General features: G+C 42.5%; 2 protein-coding genes across 3 annotated transcripts in view; one reads left to right on the top strand and one right to left on the bottom strand.

Annotated features, from left to right (window-relative positions):
• Positions 1-25,254, bottom strand: part of TARS1 (threonyl-tRNA synthetase 1) — a 212,162-nt gene that overhangs the window by 62,645 nt on the left and 124,263 nt on the right. The gene's annotated exons all lie outside the window — the stretch shown is intronic.
• The window catches only part of NPR3 (natriuretic peptide receptor 3), a 54,933-nt gene that overhangs the window by 16,392 nt on the left and 13,287 nt on the right, over positions 1-25,254 (top strand). For both annotated transcript variants that reach the window (XM_082242047.1, XM_082242046.1), the window contains exon 4: positions 21,178-21,313. In XM_082242047.1, coding sequence (XP_082098173.1) covers positions 21,178-21,313 — 136 coding nt within the window. The remainder of the gene's footprint in view (positions 1-21,177; positions 21,314-25,254) is intronic.

Raw genomic sequence — 25,254 nt, 5'->3', positions numbered from 1 at the left:
TCTTGGTTCATATCCAACAGATGCAGCTGATTTCAGTGAAATGTACTTGTTGCAAGTAAGTCTGCTTAGGATCTCTGTTAGATGAATCTGTCCGGAATATTGAATTCCAAGAAAGTCCAAGGATGCCTTTCTGAGTAGAGTAGTAGAGCTTTCTAAATAGAAGTCAGTCTTCCTCAGTTACAGCCACTTGGCCAATATATTATTGTTAGTCTCTCATAAAACTGGAATTTCCTGTGCGAGCAAATCTTAACACTGAACAGGTAACAATGTTTCTCTCAACTGTACTTCTTTCAGAACTGAAACACTGTGTTAGTATAAAGCAACTGTAAGGTAGACCGCATCTGCAAATATAGTTGATAACCTGTTTCCAGGGTCCTTAAAGTGATACAGATATCCTTTTGCATTGTCTTTCCATTGCTGTCTTGCCAGTCTATTAACAAGGCAGTAAATCAGTATGGCGTAATATTAATGTAAACTTGAATTATTTAATCACGTGCTGTAGGATTTATTTATTTTTTAAGCATAGCTTTTTAAAAAGCAAAACTTAACAGGCCCTGAATTGGTGCCTGATGGGGAAACCCCAAAAATATTAACTCTAGACAATATTCTCACCTGAAACACCCGGCTCTGTCAGGGTCCTTTAATATTAGGTGACCATGTGACCACAATAAATAAGCACATTTGTGTTTGATTTCCCATTCTGAAAACAGCGTAATAGGAAAGATTGTCAATGAGAGCTGCTGCATTTGTTCATAATTGTGTGTACAGTATGTTATCTCAAGTCCTGCTAACAAAAGCATAAAGAGTTGATTTACAGTTCTTTATTCTGCCTTGGTGCAAAAAATTACAACCTTGGCCTTGAATAGGAACTCTGCTCAGAAGGACAGAGAGTTGTTAACAGTTCTTGAGAGCCATCTGCAGTCTTTTAAGCAACACAGTGGAAATAGCATTATGTTCTCTTAAATCACACTGTAAAATGTAACCTCAAACTACTGCTAATAACATGCAATGGGGGGACAATTCCAATGGTAGTAAGCTGCCATCATAAATACACCTTAACTTTGAACTGTATTGACTCAACAAGCCAAACTAGGAGGAAAGATGAAAGGCAGGCCTCCTGAAACTGGACCGTAATTCAATTCTTCTGCTGACTCCTGCCTATTCCCATTTACCTGACAGGTGGTAATATAGCCTTTCTAAAATCCCATAGAGATAGGAAAAAAGGATATCTTCTGATTCTGATGGAAGTTTCTTAATATATTATATGGTTCCATTATTTTCCTCTTGTGATCCTGGAAATTTACATAAAGCTACAATTCTAAGCATGCCTACTCAAAAGTAAGTCCCACTGAATTCAGTGAAGCTTACTCCCAGGTATGTGAGGTTATGTTTGCAGCCTAATTCACTAATTCAGAAGCATGATGCAATACAGGCAGGAGCCAAGTGTAGCCTCACCCACATAGACCTTAGCTGGTGGTAAAATTACAAACTGTCATTTTATGACTCCAGCTTTAAGCCGTGAGATAGCTATTGTTAAAAGTAAACACCAAAACTGCACAAATCTATAGCACAAAAGTTTGCTCCCAAGTTGGCATGCCCTGCATACTTAAAGCTTACAGAATCTGGCCCCGAGCATATGAAATTTCTTCTCAATAGTCAATTGTTTTGTAGGGGAAGGTGAACAGTATCTTAAGCAACTGCATAAATCTGGTTCCCTCTAGATTACTATTACTGAACTTTACATAACAGGGCACCCATAAGAGATTTTAATCCATGGATTAGATAGGGTGTATGTATAGAAGCTTCAATAATGCCATGCTCTCTTCAAAATATAAGTACCCCACTGTTTGTTTTCTTATCCAAAAGACACTGTACAAGTTTACCAAGGGCAGAAGCTGGTTCTGTTTTTCTTAGTTAACAGAAACTACAACCTTTTCAGAATCAAATGACATACAGTGGTGCCTCGCAAGACGAAATTAATTCGTTCCGTGAGTTTTTTCGTCTAGCGAATTTTTCGTCTTGCGAAGCACGAAATCCCATAGGAATGCATTGAAATTCAATTAATGTGTTCCTATGGTCAAAAAAAGTCAAAACAAAGCCAAATTTGGTACAACAAGAGTTTATTAAGTGCTCTTTAAAGTCACACATACTGTAAAGAGCATTTCAAAAATTGAAGGAACAATAAATTAAGTTTCTAAACATGACAGAAAAACATTTAAAAATCAACAAAGTGTACAGTACATTTTCTAAGACTCTGGGGGACAACTCAAAGAAGGTTCCTCTTCCACTCTTTGCTTCTTGCTGAAGAACCCCCTCCTCAACTGTCCCCCCAGCCACCCACCACACAGAAATTCAAATCCAGAATTTTTTTTAAAAAACAGCAGTGGCCCAATGGTCACAGAAAATCATAAAAATGCAGAAAAAGCCACACAAGCTTCCAGATTCTTGCAAACCCCTCCCCAACACCAAGTCCTTGAATTCCAAACACCCCAACCCAAAATCCAACCCCCCCCCCAAAAAAAGTTTTAAAAGTTTAGAAGAAGTTTTGGAAAAGCTTCAAAAATCACCAAAGTCTTCAAAAACCTCAAAAAAGGCTACCACACTGCGTTCTATGAGTTGCTCCTCAAAGTCAAGTCGCAACTGTATTAATGGTGTTAAGAAAAAGGAAACAAACTTGCAAGACGTTTTCGTTTTTCGTCTTGCGAAGCAAGCCCATAGGGAAATTCGTCTTGCGAAGCAGCTCAAAAAAACGGAAAACCCTTTCGTCTAGCGAGTTTTCCGTCTTGCGAGGCATTCGTCTTGCGGGGCACCACTGTACATTTGGTTTTGATTTTTGTTTCTTTGAGATACTGTTGTTGGTTAGATTTTTACCTATACATTTTCCCTGAAGAAGCCCAGAGCTTTACATCACAATGTAAAACAACACAGGATTTAAAACAATGTAAAATACATTTGAAAAGCACCTCAGAGTCAGGGCTTTTGAACCAGACAGGCAGGGAGTGTTGTCCAAGAAGCTGAGGTTGAATGGTCCCCAAGCCCATGTGAACAACAGTTCCTTAAATGAGATGTGGAAACCTGCCCCATAAAAAGAAGTGCCATAATTCAGGAAAAGACTCCTTCGGAGGCAAGGTCCTCCCCATGAGGAGACCTCTCTCTGATAACAACTGGTAGAATTCAGCAGGACCCTGGTATGGTTCCAGCAGCTCCAGTTCAAAAGTACCTGGGTAGAAGAGCTGTATTTCCATCAGCTACACACCTGGCCTGAACACCTATCTGTGTAGCCACACTGTGTACTGCCTCTTGTCCTTGGCCTGTGCCCTTGCCTTTATTGCTAGCTGTTTGCCCAGTCCCTGGACTGCTTGTGGGCCTTGTGGACCCTCTCTAGCTGGGACCTGGCCTGAAACAGGACACACGGGGATACTGATGAATGGTCCAACTGTACTGCCCCAGTCACTATCCTGGCAACCACATTCTGCACCAACTGCATCTTTCAGACCATCTTCAAGCGTAGCCCCATGTAGAGTGCATTGAAGTAGTCCAAATGGAAGTGCTGCAGTGAACTAGCCAGCTGTAGTGGAGCATAAGCATCCCTTGCCACAGAAGCCATTTGAGCCTCTAGTGACAGATTGGTATCAAGGAGACTGCACACCTGCTCCTTCAGATGTGCAACCATCCCCAGAGCAGGCTGCCTGCCTAATTCCCTAACATGAGAACTGCCTACCCACAGCACCTTCCTTTTAATCATTTTCAGCCTTGTCTTATTGGCTCCCATCCAGCCCACCACCGGCTCCAGCCCCACTTGTCTAGTAGCTGGTACAGCCTTTGCTGATTTATATGGCATGGAGGTAGAGCTGCATGCCATCAGCATACTAATGATATTGTGCTACAAATCTCCAGATGACAGCTTTCAGTGGTTTCATAGCACAAGGGATGGAATAGACCCCTGAGGAACCTTACAGCCTAATAGCCATGGGGTTGAGAAAAAGTTTCCAGTGCTGCTCTCTATAGTTAAGAGTGGAACCACTGCCACACACTGCCTCCAGCTCCTCTGAGTAGCTTCAGAAGAGAAGAACATCACGGACAGTTCTGTCAAAAGCCACTTAAAGATAAAAGGTCATCAATTGGGGTAGTCATCCATGTTTCAGTGCTGGAACTGGGTCTGAAGCCAGAATGAAATGGGTCCAGATAATCTTCTTCCTCCAGGCACACCTGCAGTTGGTTGGATGTTAGGAAAGTTGCACATTTCTATTGCTGGGAAGTGCAATTTGGCTACAAAGGAAGCAGTAGCTGTGGGAAGACGTGTGAATCCCCCACCGCAAAACATGCACACAAATTGCCCTTACTGGCTGGAGAACAAGTGTATTGCAACAAATGAATAATTTGTCCATTCTTCATGCTATAAAACCACAATTTCAATTTTTTAAAAAACATTAATATTATACTATATGAGTGCTAAAGAGGGGTATGATTAGAATATGCATAAGAAAATGAGTGTGTGATGGCTTGTACCCATTATAGTGTTGTTATGCCTGTAAAAAGTAAGGACAACCCCAGAGTAAAAATAGATCTTGACATACCTAGTTTACTAAAAATTGTTTTTCAGTTAAAGTTCAGGCACAGTCCATTTTTATTAAATGATTCTGCACTCTTACAGGAAATTGGCTTAGGCTTTGCTTTTCAAAATTATTAATGCTACCTCTGTTACTGGTTTGGGGGTAGAATTTAATAAATGCTGCTTTTATTTCAGATCCAGTATTCTGAGCTGGGATGATTTTATAACCTTGGCTATTTGGCCTTTTGAGGTTAGCAAGGCCACCCATGGCTTGTTTTTTCCTTCTCATTTAAAAGCAAGGGGAAAATTAACTAATTTAACAAACATTCCAGCAAGGTTGGCTGGATAGAGCGGGGTTGCATTGTTTGGTGGGATCAGAGTTTTGTCACTCTAAGAGGCATTTCCGCAACACTAATGTCGGAGAGAATGAAGAGCAGGCCTTATTTGATTTATAACTTTTCTTGTTGAAAGAATGTGCACCAGTGCATTAAATTAATTATTTTAATCAGATATTCTCTCTCTCTCTAATGAGCAGGTCAGTTAGACAACATTTGTCAATGAGAGTTGAAGGCACTGCCAGTCCTCTGAAGCAACAATTTAGCATTGTGTTGATTATCTTTAAAAAGCTACATGGGAGGCAGCAGAAATTGGAATGCTTGTCAGCTGGTCCATAATTTCCATGCCAAATACTCCCACTTATCTGTCTTCCAATTCCCCCAACTTCTCTCTCTCACGCACACACAGGCATCCCCCCCCCCAAAAAAAACCCATTATCCATTAATTGGGACTATACAGTCACAGAGAGTGGAGGTGATGGAAGATTGCTAAGCACTTCCTAAAAATCTCTTTAAAAGAAAGCAAAAATGTTACATGTTCAGTGGTGTGTGCACCACTTGTCTTTTTCCAAACCAGCCAAGTAGGATTAATGACAGGCAGGCTTTTGTGTCCTCTTTTAAATGCATCAGGAGAGAAAGGAGAGGAAATAAATAGGCTGCTGCCAAGGAATAATTTGTACAAATGAATAGAACTTTTCAGTATCTGGAGTGCTTTGCTAATTGTCTTTGAAAGAATAAAAGCAAACCGCAGATTTGCTTTCAGTGGCAAGAAAAACCGAATTCACATGGCAGCTTATGTTTTGCTGACAGAATCAATCCACTATTAATTAGAAGTTTGTGGTATGACTGTATAGCCACCAAAGTCAGCAAGAGCTTTCCCACTATCTTTGTTGAGAGGATAAAGCCCAAGATATCTGATGTTTACTGACAATGAATAAAATTACACTCTTATTTTTCCTTATGCCCCAATGCATTTTTGTCCCTTATTTATGTGGACATTTGGAAACAGACTACATCTACCCAGGCCAGGCGCATTCAATGTTATGTTTAGTAGTTTAGCAACCTAATCCTTAGGTCCATTTATTGGTTTTCAGCAAATTATCCCCAGTTGGAATGTCAGAGTGTTAGAACATAGACATCTTTTCCTTTGAATGCAATACTTGGAGACGTTTAGAGCAAGTAGGATTGGAAGAAAACTAACCTGGTAGTATATTCAACATATTGTTATAAAGCAGGGATGAGGAGCACCTGCAGCCCTCCCGGACTACAAATCCCATCAGCCCCAGCCTGCATGGTCAATGGTCACAGATGATGGAAGTATGTAGTCCAACAGCATCTAGAGGACCACAGGTTCCCCATAGGAATATAACAAGAGCCTTTTGGATCCGGCCAATGGCCCATCTTGTCCAACATCCTGTTCCTGCTGGCACAACCCACAAGCAAAACCCAAGCACTAGAGCACTCTCCTCTCTTGTAGTTTCCAGTAACTTAATATTTAGAAGCATTATTGCCTTCGACCAAGGAGGCAGATCATAGCCACCATGACTAGTAACCACTGCTCTAAGGTATAACCATCCTTGCTGTAAGGTGTTGTTGAGGCTTGGAATTAATTTTATGGTAACATACGGCTAGGGTGTAGGTTAAGTTGTAACTGAAGGATTTTTATACGTTTTTGCAAGGCAGTTTTGATAGATTCACATTCTGCAGACCTAATCAACTTCAAACCCAGGGCATTAAGAGCTGTGCCAATGCCAGTTTTTTTCTTTCATAAAATATTTCTGCATTAATAATAAATTTTATTTATATCCCGCCCTCCCCAGCCGAAGCCGGGCTCAGGGCGGCTAACAACACTAAAATAGTGCAACATTATAAAAACATCATAAGAATTAATTAAAATCAGAATTGATGGCAACCATAAACTAAAGTATTGTAAGGATTGCCAAAGGAGGGAGTCAGGCTGTGCCCCAACCAAAGGCCTGGTGGAACAGCTCTGTCTTGCAGGCCCTGCGGAAAGATGTCAAGTCCTGCAGGGCCCTTGTCTCTTGTGACAGAGCGTTCCACCAGGTTGGAGCCGCAGCCGAAAAAGCCCTGGCTCTAGTTGAGGCTAGCCTAACCTCTCTGAGGCCTGGGACCTTCAAGATGTTTTTATTTGAGGACCGTAAGTTCCTCTGTGGGGCATACCAGGAGAGGCGGTCCCGTAGATACGAGGGTCCTAGGCCGTATAGGGCTTTGAAGGTTAAAACCAGCACCTTAAACCTGATCCTGTACTCCACCGGGAGCCAGTGCAGCTGGTATAGCACCGGATGAATGTGATCTCGCAGCGAGGACCCCGTAAGGAGTCTCGCTGCGGCATTCTGCACCCGCTGGAGTTTCTGGGTCAGTCTCAAGGGCAGCCCCATGTAGAGCGAGTTACAATAATCCAGTCTGGAGGTGACCGTCGCATGGATCACAGTGGCTAGGTCAGGGCGAGAGAGGTAAGGGGCCAACTGCTTAGCTTGGCGGAGATGAAAAAATGCCGCCTTTGTTATAGCTGTAATCTGCGCCTCCATAGAGAGGGAGGTATCGAAGATTACACCCAAACTCTTGACGGACGGTGCTGGCACTAATTGCACCCCCGCAAGAGATGGGAGTTGCCCCCTCAATCCCATATCGTCCCGTCCCAGCCAGAGGACCTCTGTCTTCGAAGGATTTAACTTCAACCGGCTCCCACGTAACCATCCAGCCACAGCTTCCAAGCATCTGATCAGTGTGTCTGGGGCCGAGTCAGGATGGCCATCCATCAACAGATAGAGTTGGGTGTCATCAGCATACTGATGGCAGCCCAGCCCAAAACTCCGGACAAGCTGGGCAAGGGAGCGCATAAAGATGTTAAAAAGCATCGGGGAGAGAATCGCACCCTGAGGCACTCCACACACCAAGGAGTGGCGGGATGACAGTTCCCCCCCAAGCGCCACCCTCTGTCCCCGACCAGAGAGAAACGAGCGCAGCCATTGAAGGACTGTGCCCTGGATCCCCACGTCGGCGAGGCGGTGGTCCAGAAGTTCATGATCGACCATGTCGAAAGCTGCTGACAGATCTAGAAGAATCAGCAGCCCCGACCCGCCTCGATCCAGCTGTCTACGAAGATCATCTGTTAGGGCGACCAGAGCCGTCTCGGTCCCATGACCAGCGCGGAAGCCGGACTGGAATGGATCCAGAGCCGATGTTTCATCCAGAAACCTACCAAGCTGTTCAGCAACCGCTCTCTCAATCACCTTACCCAGGAATGGAAGATTCGAAACTGGGCGGTAATTGGATAGATCTAAGGGATCTAATGATGTTTTCTTTAAGAGCGGACGCACCACTGCCTCCTTCAGTTCCCCTGGGAATGTCCCGGTGCCAAGGGACAAATTGATGATATCCCCCAGGGGGGCCCGCACCTCGTCTGGACATGCTCTAATCAGCCAAGACGGGCACGGGTCGAGAGGACAAGTGGTGGGCTTTCCAGCTCGGAGGAGTCTGTCCACATCGGCTGGGGATATCCGGTCAAAGTGGTCCAGTACTGGACCCGAGGACAGTCGAGGGGCCTCCAGTTCCTTTATTGTATCCAAATTGGCAGGGAGGTCATGGCGGAGCGACAGGACCTTCTCCGCAAAAAAGCTCGCAAATGCCTCACAGCTGTGTGTCGAATTGTTATTTAAATTTGGCTGTCCTTCGAGGGACGTTAAAGACCGAATTATACTAAATAATTGTGCCGGGCGAGAGCTAGCGGATGCAATGGAGGCCGAGAAGTAGGACTTCTTAGCGGCCTTCACTGCCATCTCGTAGGTTTTCATAAAAACCCTATAAGATGTTCTTGAGGCTCCGTCACGGGCACCCCGCCATACTCGCTCTAGCCGTCTGAGGTCCCGCTTCATTTTCCGGAGCTCCTCAGTAAACCAGGGAGCCCGGTTTCTGCGGGGTCGCAGAGGGCGCTTAGGTGCGATCTCATTGATGGCTGCCAGGAGCTGGGTATTCCAGCCCTCAACAAGCTCAGTCAATGAGTCGCCAGGGGGAGAAAGGTCCCGCAAGGCTTGGCGGAATCTATCAGGGTCCATCAGCCTCCGCGGGCGAGCCCAAATCAGCTCACCACCTAAGCAGGGTGGGGGTGGAACATCAATCCTGGCTTTCATAGCATAGTGATCAGACCATGGCACCTTCATCGAAGGAAACATGATCACATCTATACCAGCGCCAAAGATCAGATCCAGCGTGTGGCCTGCTTGATGTGTGGGGCCCGAAACAAACTGGGAGAGCCCTAGTGTCGCCATGGAAGACACCAGGTCCAGAGCCTGTGAGGAGGGAGTGGCATCAGCATGGATGTTGAAGTCCCCCAATACCAATAGGTTAGGGAACTCCAAGGCCCAGCCGGCCACCGCCTCCAGCAGGTCCCCAAGCCCAACCAAACATCAATCCCACCCCCACCCCCCACATACAAAAAAATCCAGATTTTTTTTTAAAAAAATAAAAAAATAAAAAAAATAAAAAAATAAAACAATTTAAAAAATTTAAAAAAATCAAAGAGATCCACAGTGGTTTACAAAATCAAAATGAAGCCAACAGTAAAATAAGAAAATACAAAATTCATACACCAGCAGTAGCAGATTAGTGGCAGGATCAAAAACAACCACAAAGCAATGTTGAACAAAGACATGGTAACAGTCAGCTTTAAATCCTGCCAGAGCTGGAAGATATAGGAGCCACGCGCTCATCACCAAAAGCAGCAATTCAATGTGTTGTCGTCCTCTGTTAATGCTTAGTATTAAGTGTAGCAGTACATCATTGTGCTGTGAGTTTCCACACTTGCACTCCACTGCACTGTCTGCCACTTGTGGATATGGGAACAGTAAGTAATATCAGGTCATGTTTTCTGTAGTACTAGACATTACAGGGGCTGTGAGGGGAAAGAGGAGATGTTGCTTCTGGTAGGAGCCACATAGCTCTTGCTATGCTTACTTTTGGCCTAGAGGGGCATTATTAAGTAGCACATCTATGTGCCAAAAGAAATGTGTGTATATCAACACCGTTGAACTTACTGTGGAATCTTCTTAAAGAACTGCAAATGCTATGGCACAAAATAGATAAAATTCAGTAGAAGGCAACAAATGGATCCTACCTGAGGCATATTTTTGTGGCATGGGGTCCAACTCTTATTAAAATCTGTGGCCCTTAACATGAATGAAATGTGGATTGCATCCTAAGCCTGCAGCCCTTCTGTTTAAGGTAAGTGAAAAAAATATGATGTGGAAAAGGCCCAATTTGTTTTGATGGAGTCCTATTACGGAGTCCTATTATGGACTCATGTATTGTTCACGATTAAAGTTAAACGTTTTGAAAAGGGAGGGCATAGGAAAGATTATGTACAAGCAATGCAACATGTGAAAGAAAAATATACAAAGTAGAATCGGTTCTCTCATGTGCGGTATCCTTCAAGTGTAGCCCTCAGTGCTGGACATGTTGTACCCCAAATGAAGGAACCTGCATTGATATTTGAGTCCATACTGTGGTTTGGTTCTCTGTAATGAAAAGCTGTGTGTTTTGAGCTTTCTGTTTCCATTAGATGCTAAAAACGTCTGTCCCAATGAGAAATCTCCTGAGGGCAATGAGACCTTCTGAGCACTGTGAACCTTTACAGCTATGACTAAACTTATATATTTAGGAACGTTAAGTTTGGAGGAACATTGGAGTGTGTTATATGAATGCCTTCATGCTCCCAGTACAAATTCTGTACCTACCCCAATACATTAACCTTTGACTGCTACCATTTCTGACACCTGAAATTTAGGGCCAAACTAGATGTTAAATGCATTTAGCATGCAAGTGTTCTAAAATGCAGCTAGTAGCAGCTGATAATTACTGGGGTTGCGAGAGCCGGGGGAATTGTTAAACCTTTCTGCCCTTCATGCAGTTGACAATCACTCTTCTGAGGCCACTGTCTGAATGAGAGAGAATCTCCCATTGATAGACTTTTGTTAGGATCATATTAGGGGAAGAAAGAGTTAAACCCCACCTCTCCACAATACACACTTACACACCACACCAGCAGGTTTGTATTAAAAAGCTTGTGTGTTAAATGCAAAGATGTATTTAATATGACATCTAATTTGTTCCTTAATTCTGCTTCATTCAAATATATAATAACAGTGACTTTCAAAAATCTGGAGTTGTATTTTTTTTTAAGAAGTTGAAATGATAATATAATGAAAATAAGTTGAAATGGTACATAATGAAAAGTTAAGCCTGAACTGTTGGGAGCTCTCTAGCAAACATTGCAGTGGTGTTTGTAGTGCACAATGGTAGCACACATAACAATTTAAGACAAGACAAGGATGGAGAGCCTGTGGATCTCCAGTTGTTGTTGGACTCCAACTCCCATCAGTCCTAGTTAGCATAGCCAATGGGAGTTACAATGCAACAACATCTAGAAGGCCACCCATCCATGATGTAAGAAGTGCCCTGCTGCATATCAGAACAAAAGCTCATCTAGTCCAGCATACTGCTTTCCATTGTGGCAGGTCAAAATCTGCTAGGGAGCACAAAAGTAAGAGGACTATCTGCTGCTGCTGCTGCTGTTCCCCCTGGCAATTGGTATTCAGAGATACATTTCCTCTGAACACAGAGGTTTCATTTAGCCACCATGACTCATAGCTGTTGATTGAGCTATCCTCCGTGACCGTGTCTAATCATTTTTAAGGCAACATCTTTAAATTGCACATATTTGCAGGGCTAGATCCTACCTTGTTTTTGTGGCTTTGAATGTTGGGAGAGAGAGAAAATGCCCTCACCCTGGGCTCCTAACAAAATTGAGTTTATTAATTTGGGCAGGGTTATGTAATTAATCTATGTTAACTTGGTGTTCCCTGGATATATTTGCAGTCACACCCAGTCCTTCCCCAAAGTCTTAGTGTTGGTTAAACAAAACTAACAATTAAAAATATACTTTAACAATTTAAAACAGCACTTGTAAAAACACACCAGAATTCCCCGTCCTGAAACCAACAATATTAAAACTCCAAGCCTTACATTTAGTCCCCATTTACTGAAAGCTTGTCCAAACTAGTTTGAGTATATGTGTATTCTATTCTTTCTCCAAGCAGCACATAAAGAAGCAGTCCCCAGGTTTAAAAATGGTAAAGCTAGAGGACCCATGGACAGGGGCGTAGGAAGGGGGGGCAGGGTGGCACGCCCTGGGTGTCATCCCTGAGGGGGTGACAAAAAGGCACGCCATGGGGGGCTCGCCCTGCCGCCCCCGTGCGCGGCAACGTGCAGTGGATCACCCCCCCCGCGCAGCTCACCCCCCACTGGGTGCACGGCATGGCCGCTGCTCCAGGTGTTCATGCAGCTAACTCCATCGCTGCCCCTGGACACTTAAGTCCAGTCAAAGGTGACTATGGGGTGCGGCACCCATCTCCGCTTTCAGGCTGAGGGAGCCGGCGTTTGTCCACAGACAGCTTTCCGGGTCATGTGGCCAGCAGAACTAAACCACTTCTGGCACAATGGAACATATCCAGTAATGGAACATCCTATGCACCTTCAAACCATTAGTTTGGTCCTGTGGTACTTTAAGACTTTATAGTACTATTTTCTGTGTACCCAAAACCAAAATATAAACTTTTGATTATCTGAATTCGAAGTTCTTGCAATACAGCCTCAAACTGAGAGAATGAAACACAAGAAAGCTATACCTGTGTGTTTTGAATAGGAATGGACAGATCTCTCTGATTTGATTTCAGGTCAGTTTCACATGTGTTCATCATTCATAAGGCAGTTTTGCCTTGATTATACGTTAATGTGATATTTTTTTAAAAAATGTATGAAGATAAATATTTAAATATTTAAATGCATGTTATTCCATATGTATCTCAAACATTTTTAACTACATTTTTATAGTGGTTCATGCATGTCTAAGGTTACTTTAGCCTTAATTACACATTTTTAATTGGTTTTGGTATGTTTTTAGAACTCCATTGCAAAATTCAGGACATGCTCCAATCTATGTATTAATCTAGGAGGTGTGAATTAGGTCAGTTCACTTAAAAATGCAGGATGAAATTTTCCTCCATCCCTAGTTCTCTCTCAAGACTTGAAGCACCTCTGTTGTCAGATCTATTTTAATCAGTGCATATTTTCTGACTTTTGGGATTCTTAGAGCAAGTTTGCAGAGAAGACAGCTCCAGTGTAATAAACATTGGGAGTGTGCCACCACAGGGGCTGAATGGATGAGGCATTTGTATGAACTAGTGACTTCATCTGGGTGTCGTATGTGTGATTTCTGCAATGGCAGTGACTCTTAAAGTGTCCTTGTCCATTGGCCATAGTGGTGTATTTTGTTTGTTTTTAAATAAAGTTATATAAACTTAGTAATGGTTACATACAGTTCAAAATGATTTAATTATAATACAGTATAATACAGAAATAAGTACGGTATATTTATACTCTTATTTCCATTCAATACAAAAACAGATGCAAAAAAAGGTAGCTACACAAGAATACAAAAAATAAAAACAGAAAAAACTAACCTAAAAACCCCCAGTTGTTTCCAATTTTCTAAATCAACAGTTGAAATACACACACACATGGGCCTGCTATGCCAACTTTTAAACATCTTCTGAAAATTTCTCTATTCCCCCAGGCCTATGCAGGTAATTAAGAATACATCCTTCCACAATGTTTAATTGATGTCTGTTTTAACTTTCCTGTGGTTTTTATTGTACAGACTTATCGCTGATATGAGAGACACCAGTTGCTAAAAGTGCAGTGGCTCTAAGATTTGCCACAGACCTTTGTTTGTTTGTTTAAAAAAAAGATGTGCAGAGAATCCGAAGTGTGCATCGGTTTTAGGACCATGTCGGTACACATTTAACTTGGGGTGGACATGCCCATTCCATGGTGTAAATTCTGTAGCTGCTGTTTTCCAAGTTAGCTGGCATGTGGATTTGTGATAACTGGTGAATGAATCATGCAGAAAGCTAATTTTGGTGACATAGTAAGGGGTTTTGTAGTCAGAGAGAGGTAGGAGAACTATTACTAGCTGTTACCACCAGTATAGTCTAGTGGATGGACAGAAGCAAGAAAGCTTGCGTTCAAAACCCTGTGGGGCCACAAAGCTCACTGGGTGTCTTCAACCATAAATAATCTTTTAGCCAGGATGCAGAACCTGTGACCTTCTGGGTGGTGCTGGACTTTAGGTCAAATTACCACACACATCTCCCAACTGAGACTGTGCAGCCTTTGTATGCATGACAGTAGCCCAATCAGTGCCAGCCAATGACAGAATGGTGCGTACCCAGTGAGGAAGCTTTGAGAAGACACAAGCCACAGCGAGGGATGCCACATTCCATTCTGGAGCATGAGGGTTGAGTCGCGTTGGGTTCCTGGTTGTGTAGTTTAGTTGAGATTGAATGTCTCTAGTAGCGGCCTTTTGTGTATGTCTCTGTGTGTGGATTTTTGGCCCACTCAAAGCACAGCCTTTGATTTAATTTGAATGTTTAGCATTCTCTGTTTGCTCACTGGCCATATTTTTTATGTATTACATACCACATTTTTTGCTCGAAAAGACTCATTTTTCCCCTCCTAAAAAGTAAGGGGAAATGGGTGTGCGTCTTATGGAGCGAATGCAGGCTGTGCAGCTATCCCAGAAGCCAGAACAGCAAGAGGGATTGCTGCTTTCACTGCGTAGCGATCCCTCTTGCTGTTCTGGCTTCTGAGATTCAGAATATTTTTCTTGTTTTCCTCCTCCAAAAACTAGGTGCGTCTTGTGGTCTGGTGCGTCTTATAGAGCAAAAAATACGGTAGATAATCTGCCTTTCTCCCAAGGGTCTAAAGGCTGTGTACACTGCACAGTGTTTTGAACACATGGGGTATCCAAATGAAAGTGAGCATGCATACTCAGAACACAATAATCCAGTACAAGTTAAATACAAGCTTCATCTTCACAGGGAGCAATAAACATGTAACAATAATGTTATAAGAAAAAACTGCTCCTTTTTCCCTTATGGGGTATCCAAAAGCCCATATAGAGTCCTTATGTAGGTTCTCTATCAGTAGGAGAAAATAACAAAGGCCAACCAGAGAATATTGAGAAGCAAGGCAGCTAGTAAGCATGATCTTTATTAAATTGTTGCAGCAGGGTCCCCCGCTTACTCCACGTATGGAGGGAGGAGAGGAACCCAGAACATTGGTGTGCAAGCTCTTATAAAGACTTTTGAAATTGCCTACCCTGTAGCTCGATACCACCCCCCAAAACATACATACATCACAGAAAGAGGTGGTCCCTAGCAAAAATTTGAGTGTGTTGCTTCTCTCCTGTCTGCCAGGATACCTGATAATGCCTTATCTGATTGCCTTTTCTGGGTAGCCTGGCTGAGATGGTAAATATTTAGTTCCTGGATCTCTTATGCATATTGATAGTGTGCTCAGCTTAACAGATACTTGCCAGACTGTATTTACAGGGAGGTGTAAGCCCCTACAGTCCAAAGACAATTGGAAAGCTTTTCCCATTTCCTTCCTCCTTGCAGAGAAATATTTGAGGTCAATTTGGGAGTGTCAGAATGGCTTCAGGATTGTTCTCCTGTGCTATTTCAGACACGTGGCTTATATACTTATGTATGTGTTTACCTTGTACATTTATGAACATTTATTGTATATATATATAAGACCTTAGAATTCCTATAACAACAATAATAGGAGTCAATGCCTCTTTTGAACACCAGATAACAATGAAAGTTAATTGCAGGTGTGGAGCTCATGAGCTCAGGTTCCGCTTGTGGCTTTCCTACAGGCATCTAGTTGGTCACTGGGAGAGCAGGATGCTGGACTAGATGGGCTATTGGCCTGATCAGCAGGCTCCTCTTCCGACCCCCAACCCTGTGTTAGCCTAACATAACCACCTTTTCATCATCTATCTGGTTGACAAGTGTTTGGGATTATCAAGAGACAAATACTGCCAGTGTGCCCTGCTTGTGAACCTTACTGAGTATGGCTGGCCACTCAGATAACAAATAGAGTAAGGATAAATAGAACCAACCTAGCTTTCCTTTGCTCTTTGTAACAAAAAGTGATGTCAGCTTAATTCTGGAAGGAATGGGATGTCTGATGCAGAGCCAAAGGGTCTGTCTCCCCTAGAGCTTGATTCAAAGCCTATTTAAATCCATTTTTTAAAAAACAAACCTTGGCTTCATATCGGATCCTAAATCTAATGAAGTGGCAATTTGTTTTTCAATAGTAGGAAGACAATAAGAGGAACCATTGGTGATGTATGTGTGTGGGGGGGTAATATTTATGGGATTTATTGTAAGTTTACAAGTAAACATCGCCAGGAGCTTACAGCCATTTATTTTCTGGTTAATCACTTCAAAAACAGTGTGGTAATAAAAAAGATACAACTGGGAACCCTAATAAGATCTACTGTTTGCAGATAAAGGACTTTGCTTCCTTGTTTGTAAGCTATTTGTCACTGTGGTACCGTATATATATAATCCCCTTTTTTTACTGTAGCGCTCTTGCACAGACCAGGGGCAGGATAGATTTATACTGCATCAAAAGGACAGGCTGTGGCTGTTCCAAAATCAGTAAATTTTCAACTTTGAAATGTAAGGGTGGGGAGCAACCAAAAATGAATCAAAACAAATTAATTTACCTCCTAGAGCTACAAAAACAAGATGACTATTCAAAGGAAGCATAACCCTTAGGGCATGTTTACTCTACAAATGAATTTTTATTTATTAAAATTAAAAACATTTCTAGCCTACCTTTCTGTGTTAGATAAAATGCCCAAAGTACCTATTATGGTATTACAGGTAAATGAGGCAGTCACCTCAGGCAGCGGGTTTTAGGTATAACAAAAAGACAGAATTGCTAGTTATTTAGTTTATTTTTTGTTGTATTTTAACTCCCAGGAAAAAGGCTGGTGTGGGATCTTCAGTCTCAGGTGCCAAAATAATTTGGCCAAGCTTAGGTACTATGGACTTTGACTGAGAGTAAATGGAGGGCAAGTGCCATTTGCTGTTCTGCCTCAGAGGACAAACTTTATTGAGCTGCTCCTGATCCTTTATGGAATTTAAGACTCCAAATGCTTAAGGAAATCTCAGCACCTTACGTACCTGTAATGCATGACAATTCACTAAAAAAAATGGGCACTTTCCCAAACCCTTATGAATATAAGCATTATGATACAATGTGGTTTCTGCACATGCAGTAGAGGGAAGTGAGGGGTAGATGGGTCTCATCAACCTGGGAAGTTAGACCTAGGAGAAGGAAGACTCTGATCCTAAACCTTTGCTGCCTTCCGGGATATCTTTTGGAGAAGAAAAGGCTAAGAAGCAAACCCTACACAAATCTGGAGTGAGGTCCCTAAGACGGTTGGCTGGCACCTTGCATGCCTTCATCCGGCATCTGCTCTCCAGGGTCTCAAGCAAAAGACTTTCCCCCTCCACCTCTATGTGCAGTGAACATGTGTATGGGCTGTAGGTTTGCATGCTTTCTCCTTGTTCCTGTTGCCAGCACTAGGCACAGTAACCTCATATCACCCTTTTGAAATCTTTAGAATGGACTAAAGGAAATGCCATTGACCTTAGGAAGAGATAAGAGCTCATCAACACGCACAAATATTGCAAAAGCATCTTAAGTGTTCACAGTGTGCTGAAGTTATGAAATTTTGTAATGAACTGCACTCTTTTCGAGGTCTCTGAATACCATTTATTTTATCTGTACTGAACTCTTGCGCTATAAAACAAAAGCTAAATAAGTGTTGCCCAAAATCTAGGACATATTTTTTTAGACATCATAGCACCGCCAGTTCCTAGTTTTCACTAAGATGGTAAACCTGTGTCTGGAGTTCTGTATTATTTCAGATTGCAGGTTCGGGCTCACACGATTGAATGCTTCTCCACACAATCCCCTCTTCAAGCAGAAAACTAAATATCGGGGAACTAAATTCTGGTTTAGCCTTCTTCCATTCATGCCAATTTTATTTGTGCAGGCATCTTTTTCTTAATGCATACCAGGAAGGTTAAGTTAGAACCCCCCTATTTTATATTCTTCGCTGCCCCCTCATGGAAGAGAAGTCATGAGCCCCCTCTGGCTGCCTGAAGTTGTACAGTCTACCTTCAGGTTTTCCACCCTAGCGAGCAGGCCACTGTTTTGCATTTGAAAGCCGCCCATAATGTCTGGAAAGTGAAATGCTAGAATTCCAGTGATGTAATTGCCAACCTTGTGCCAAAAGATAACACTGTTCCTGCTTGTTAGCTAAGTAAATATATGAGACCTGGGGAGTGGACAGTTAATATCATAACCCCACCCCCCTCTTATTTCTGCATACCATCTAGTTGCCCAGAAGGAGCTGATGAAAACATCTGGCATTACCAAATCCTGGTAACTAGGTGGCTCACTTCCAAGGGCTATTTAATCTTCCTCATTTGTGTAAGTGGCAGGTTGTCTGATTTTTTTATTATTATCTTGCCTTATGGGGTTCTCTGATAAGCAATGGTAGCAATGCCTTCAGGCATCAGAACTACTCTTATATGGATATCCCTTGTTTAGGAGTAGGCAACCCTGTCTCCCAACTTCTCTAAAGAACTTTTTATGTCCTCTGCCCTCCTGCTTAAGCCCCTTTTGACACTGTTTCTCCTATTAGCCATTTACCTCTGCTGCAGGCATCTCTTTGGGGTTCCTCCCAAAGCATATACCAGCTTCAGTAGGAGGAATTTTCTCAATATTGCAAGTTAGGTGCAAAGTTGCATTTCATGTCCAGGAGTTGCATTTCATGTTCCCCCATACAGGAATGCCCATTCTCTTTCATCTAAACACACACAGATCCTTTATATACTCCATCAGTACCAGTTTGTTCAGGCCCTTTTCTGGCTCAGACTGGAATCCTTGCTACCACTTAATGATACAGGCCTGAACCAAGCTTGATAGCTGAGAGCGATAGGCTGCCCCCACACTTTCTGCCCAGTCATCATGAGTGATGGGACTGTAGATGTGGGGGTAGTTCCTGTGCTCTGTCACTCTCTGCCACTGAATTGTCCTGCTCCTCTAGCAAACATTACCTGAAATGGAAAGGAGGGGAAACTTTCCACATCGCCTCCATCGGCCTTCCATAGAGAGAGGTCTTCACATATGATTCATATGGCCCATGGAAAGATAATCAGACTATGGGCAAGATGGAGCCTTTCTCCTGCCTCACATGGCTGAGATTCCACATGTCCCCAATTTGTATGCTACAGTTCTGTCTGTTCCTACTGTTTGAATGTCACATCATTGCTCCATCAACGAAATGGAATCTTGGATTTTCAATCTGGTGTTATTGGTTGAATATAACTGCTGCCTTAACAGTCTTATAAATCATCTGTTAGATTATTGTATAGTTTTTTTATTCTAGTCTATGTATTGTGAGTATATAGCTCCTGAAATTAGCAAATTGCCTTTAAGGTGTTCTCCTGTATACACTCAGTAAATGTGCAATTCAGCCCTCTTTTGGATTACTCTCAAAGGGAAGGGGTGTAGCTCAGTGGTAGAATACAGTAGACACTTGCATGCAGAAAGTATGCAGCTCCAAACCCTTGCATTTCTGGGTAGGGCTGGGAAAGACCCCTGCCTGAAACCCAGAGAGTCAGAGCCAGTCAATGTAGAAATATTGAGCTGGATGGATCAATGATATTATTCCCTTTGAAGCAACTTCATTGCATTCCTAAAATAGACAGTAAAGATTCTTAAAGTGTCTTTCCACTACTTTTGATTAGTTTTACTTGCTTTTGTTCCTGTTCTTCACGCCTGAATTTTCTTACTTCACATTGACTTTTGTTTCAAAGCTATATTGAACTTGAATTTTCAGTGTGTACTTCAAACATATTGGAGGAACGAAATAAAAAGACAAAAATCAATACACAGTGAAAAGTGTATCACGAGCTTGCTATTGGAGACAAATCCTGCCAATTTGAAGGGGCTGCTTACATCTTTTCTGAATCCACAGGAGCTTGCCCAAAAGGCCAAGCATAGTAAATGCAACCCTGAGAGAGTACACTCACAGTTGGATTCCTTGTAGGACAATACTGACCGAACTGCTATAAAACACAAATCCATTTATTTCTTTTGGAGATTTGTAGTGGAAAGTGACATTTCATTTAGCTCATGCCATTTACTGAAAGGGCCACAAAAGATGGGGAACTTTTATTTATTGTTTTACCGCTTTAGAAAACATGCTGCTGGTTCATATTCCAACAGACAAGGAGTCTGTTGAGCAAAGTCCAGAGTTCACAGATGTGTAAGGGAGGCTTAGAGCTGGGGGAGAGCAATCATTAGACAAACAAAATAACCAGCACAGACTGAAAAAACTACCACAGTTACAACGGGAAGACAGTATTTCCATAGCCAATGAAGGTGCTTTGTAAAGCAGGCACTGAAGCATTTCTGCTATTCACGGTTTGAGCAATGACAGATTATTTTATCACTACCCTCAACAAGATAAAGCAGAGTTACAGTGCAATGCATGCCTACTCAGAAGTAGATACGGTCAGTGGGACTTACTTCCAGGTAAAGTTATAGATGATTTAAAGGATTATGTGTATAAACATACAACTGAAGTAGTGTAATTGTTGTAGACTCAGAGTAAGGCCAGTAGAGAGTTTTAAGATCTCAGATTTGTATAAAGCAGGGGCACCCAACATGGACTACAACTTCCATTATCCTTGAATGCTAGTCATGTGTGCTGAGATCAATGGGAGCTGTAATCCAACAACTTTTGGCAGGTACCATGTTGGCTACTCCAGTGCATGTCTGCCTAATCTTTGTTGATAACTAATTGCTAAAGGCAGTCTGAAATTCACCCTGCTGCCCCCAGCCAAGTTTTACACACATAAACACACATATACAGTATCTTTAAAACAACAACTCTAAAACAAAAACATTGGGGCTGCACAAAAAAAACAATTGGGTGAGGATGTTGCCCATGGGGCGCAGGCTTCCTATCCTTGGCATATAAGACTTAAATACAATAATTTTGAAAAAGTACATAGCCCATTAAAATTTTCCTGAAGAATGACATTCTGTTTGGTTCCACAGTTTTAATGTAGATTTTTCATCAATAAGGAGAAATACCAGGATATATTTTTACCAACTTCTGAGACATACTAAGTTTACTTGTTGTTTTTTTTCTATTTACCAGTAATTGACTGATCTTAATCAGTTTGTACAAATTGTGGGATTTTGCTGAATGTTGCAAACATCCGCTTTGTTATGGCTCAGTATAATAATAAAGCTTTGCTTTGTCCTTAGGTTAACATGTTTGTAGAAGGATTCCATGATGCTATTATCCTCTATGTTCTGGCTCTACGGGAAGTTTTGAAGAATGGCTTCACTAAGAAAGATGGAGAAAAGATTGTCCATCAGACATGGAATAGGACATACGAAGGTAGGAATAATCAAGTGCTTGATGTGATTTTGTTTGTCCAGTCTTGGGGAAATCTGTAACTTTTCGGTTGTACCATCTAGCTTCTTAAAATAAAACCTGCCACCTCCTGCTGATAGCATACCATAAAATGAAAAACGAGGGAGCATCCATTCCCCACTGGTTGTTAAAAAGTTCTTTTCTGAGAGGATGGGAAAGCTTTGACACACACCATGGCTAGATATGACCCTTGGAGATTTCTTACCTGGCCTCCATCACCTCTCCATATGCCTTTTCCATCCCATCCATGCTAGCATGGGAGGATGGAGAAGAGCAGCAAATTTCAGGGGCTGAGAGTCTTTGGCATAGTGCTGTAGAAGGGTTATAAACCTTTGCTCCCTGCTGTGGTCCCTACCATACTTGGGGAGCTCTTGCTTGCAATTTGTTTTCACACAAAAAAGGTTCAGTTGAAGCAAATTAATGCCAATGTGAGAATGGAGGGTCCTGATCCAGCTTAAGTTCAGAGTGCCTCCAATTTGCATGGGTTGGGACTCCTATTGGTGTGAATGAGAGATTTCTCTCCAATGCAAATTACAGGGGGGTTACCATTCCCTTTTTTGCTTTGGCACACCCACTGCTGGAATGTGGGGCTCAGGGTAGAAAAGACCCCCATTGTTGTAATTATGATTGTGTTGTGTTGTGTTGTTTCCAGCAATAAAAAAGGGGAAAGGGGGTAGAACCATGAATAATGTGGTTCCTTGAAAGGATGAGATATAAATTAAGGATTCCTAGTAGATCATTATTGGTACAAAAAAGAAGTGGCAACTTGTAATAAGGATGTAAGAAGATAATGGTTTCCATCTACATGTGCAGTGACAGCTTTTTATCACTCCTTTACATACCACCTTATGCCTCACATGTTGTGTTTGGAAGGGTCTCCCTACTTCTGGTTATCTACACATACGTATGTATTAACAGGGACAACATAGGCGAAAATGGAGACTGTGACATGTTTAAACAGGGTGTATAGATAGCATGCCTGCACACTAGATATTAAGAAACTACATTAAATAGCCCCCTGTTGTCTACATTTTTATAGCATCACTGTCAGTAATTTTATATACAAAGAAAACCGTTTTAATAATAGGTTAGCTGTCATCATTAAGGTTCTTGGCTCCTTCCTTGTTTTTGAAGATTGTAGCCATTTGACTCTTTCATGTGCATATATTAGCATGCTTCCTTACATTGCTTCATCTTTTCCATTTAGTTTTTATAACTGAAAAGCTGGGTTTAATAGAAATGCAAAAATGCCAAGTCCCCCTTCCTTTTCTTTGCTGTATTAGATTTTGAACAGCTTTTTGTGTGTGCGTTCAGAAATGTTTCAAGGTCTCCATTTGCTATTTTTGATTGTGCATGCCAAAGTGTTCAGGGTTTTCAGTGCCAAACCTTTTGGGCCCTTCTGCCCCACCCACATCCTGCCAATCTTAGAATCTATGAATATGTTCAAACTCCAGAACACACACCCGTGCATTAAACTTTGTAAGGTCAGCTGGACCTTACTGGTAAGACCAAGCTGCTCTTGCCAGATACATCTGTCATTTCTTACCGTGTAAGATTATCACAATTTCCAGTGGAAGTACTTAAACTGAAAGGAAATATTTCCTTTAGATAAGAACCCAACAATGAGTTCTGAAATTGGAACAGATATGAAAAACATAATGGACCACTTTCTGGGCTTCAGTGAGTTTTTCTTTCTCACAGTAATGGAGAGGCATTTGGTTGGAAAGGACAAGAAATTTATCCTGTCCAAGTCTTGTGGAGAGCCAGTGTGGTGTAGTGGTTAAGAGCGGTAGTCTCGTAATCTGGGGAACTGGGTTCGCGTCTCCGCTCCTCCACATGCAGCTGCTGGGTGACCTTGGGCCAGTCACACTTCTGTGAAGTCTCTCAGCCCCACTCACCTCACAGAGTGTTTGTTGTGGGGGAGGAAGGGAAAGGAGAATGTTAGCCGCTTTGAGACTCCTGAAGGGGAGTGAAAGGCGGGATATCAAATCCAAACTCTTCTTCTTTATACCGATCCAGGTGGCGGGTGGCACTGTGGTCTAAACCACTGAGCCTCTTGGGCTTGCTGATCAGAAGGTCGGCGGTTCAAATCCCCGCAACAGGGTGAGCTCCCGTTGCTCCCTCCCAGCTCCTGCCAACCTAGCAGCTCAAAAGCACGCCAGTGCAAGTAGATAAATAGGTACTACTGTGGTGGGAAGGTAAACAGCATTTCCGTGTGCTCTGGTTTCTCTCACGGTGTTCCGTTGTGCCAAAAGCGGTTTAGTCATGCTGGCCACATGACCCAGAAAGCTGTCTGTGGACAAACATCGGTTCCCTCAGCCTGAAAGCGAGATGAGCACCTCAACCCCATAGTCGCTCAGGATCCAGGAGCTCAACACATTGAGCCCCAACAATAATCCACATAATCCAAACCTCAGTACAGTGGTACCTCAGGTTACATACGCTTCAGGTTAAATATGCTTCAGGTTACAGACTCAGCTAACCCAGAAATATTACCTCAGGTTAAGAACTTTGCTTCAGGATGAGAACAGAAATCGTGCAGCAGCGGCAGCAGGAGGCCCCATTAGCTAAAGTGGTGCTTCAGGTTAAGAACAGTTTCAGGTTAAGAACGGACCTCCGGAATGAATTAAGTACTTAACCCGAGGTACCATTGTAGATCAAAAGACAGTAACAAATAGTGATGGGTTAGCCAACTACCAGCAGGGGAAGAAGGAGTCTCCATCATGGGTTAAGAGAGTTTAGCTGCTCTCTTGCATCAGTGGACTCTGCTGTCTCATGCCTTATATACACAGCCAATCACTGCACTCTGCAGGGCTGGGCCTCCTTCAGATGCCATTTCCTCAGGAGGACCATTCCGCATGATGTTGGAATCAGGTCTTTAGTGTGGTTGCAACTACCCTTTGGCTCTTCCTCCCACCACATAACAGATTGGCAGTATCTACAGTGGTGCCTCGCAAGACGAAATTAATCCGCTCCGTGAGTCTCTTCGTCTTGCGAAGCAACCCTATTAGCGGCTTAGCGGATTAGCGCTATTAGCGGTTTAGCGGCTATTAAAGGCTTAGCGGATTAGCAGCTAAACGGCTATTAGCGGCTTAGCGGCTTAGAAAAAGGGGGGGAGCGAAAAAAAATCGGAACACTCGCAAGACGTTTTCGTCTTGCAAAGCAAGCCCATAGGGAAAATCGTCTTGCGAAGCAGCTCAAAAACGGAAAACCCTTTCGTCTACCGGGTTTTCCGTCTTGCGAGGCATTCGTCTTGCGGGGCACCACTGTATGTTATCATTCTGGTGCCTATTGAAGCCCTTCCCTTATTCAACAAATCTTTCAAGAGGATATTCTTTTAAAATCCCAGTCTGTTTCTGTACTGAACTTGAAATTGTTTTTAGCTATCTTTTTAACTTTGGAATGTTTTATGGGAAGTGATTCACAAATGAAATAAATAAGAATGGTAGAAAATTATAATAGGCAGAAATTGAAGGGCTGCACCAAAGAATCCTGAGGATGATGTTATTTCTGTTCCTGATACTCAACTTGAATGTGATTTTTATTGTAAGAACCTTTTATTAACTTAATTAGAGAGCCTTTCAGGGCTACAAAGCAGGATACCATTATCCTAAATATATTAGTAGTGTTGATTTTACTTTAAAAACTTAAGGGTTATTCTAGTACCATATGCATATTACATGCATTATACCAGTGCAGTAAACATGGGACTGCTTATGAAGTTAGCCAGTGTAGTGCAGTGAGTAGTGCTGGATTTAGACTGAAGAGGCCTTAAGCCAGTTTCTGTCTCTCAGCCTGCTTCACAGAGTTGCTGTGAGGATAGAAGGGTAGCAGGAAGAACCATGTAACATGCTGTTAAGGATTTCTAGCCTCATAGTTGCAACTCTTTCTCTAAATTATCTATG

This window comes from Podarcis vaucheri, assembly GCF_965113315.1.
Source record: "Podarcis vaucheri genome assembly, chromosome: 11".
NCBI classification, from domain to species: Eukaryota; Metazoa; Chordata; class Lepidosauria; order Squamata; family Lacertidae; genus Podarcis; species Podarcis vaucheri.
Note: the sequence above shows the minus strand (reverse complement) of the source record. Positions and strands in the feature narration are given on the sequence as shown.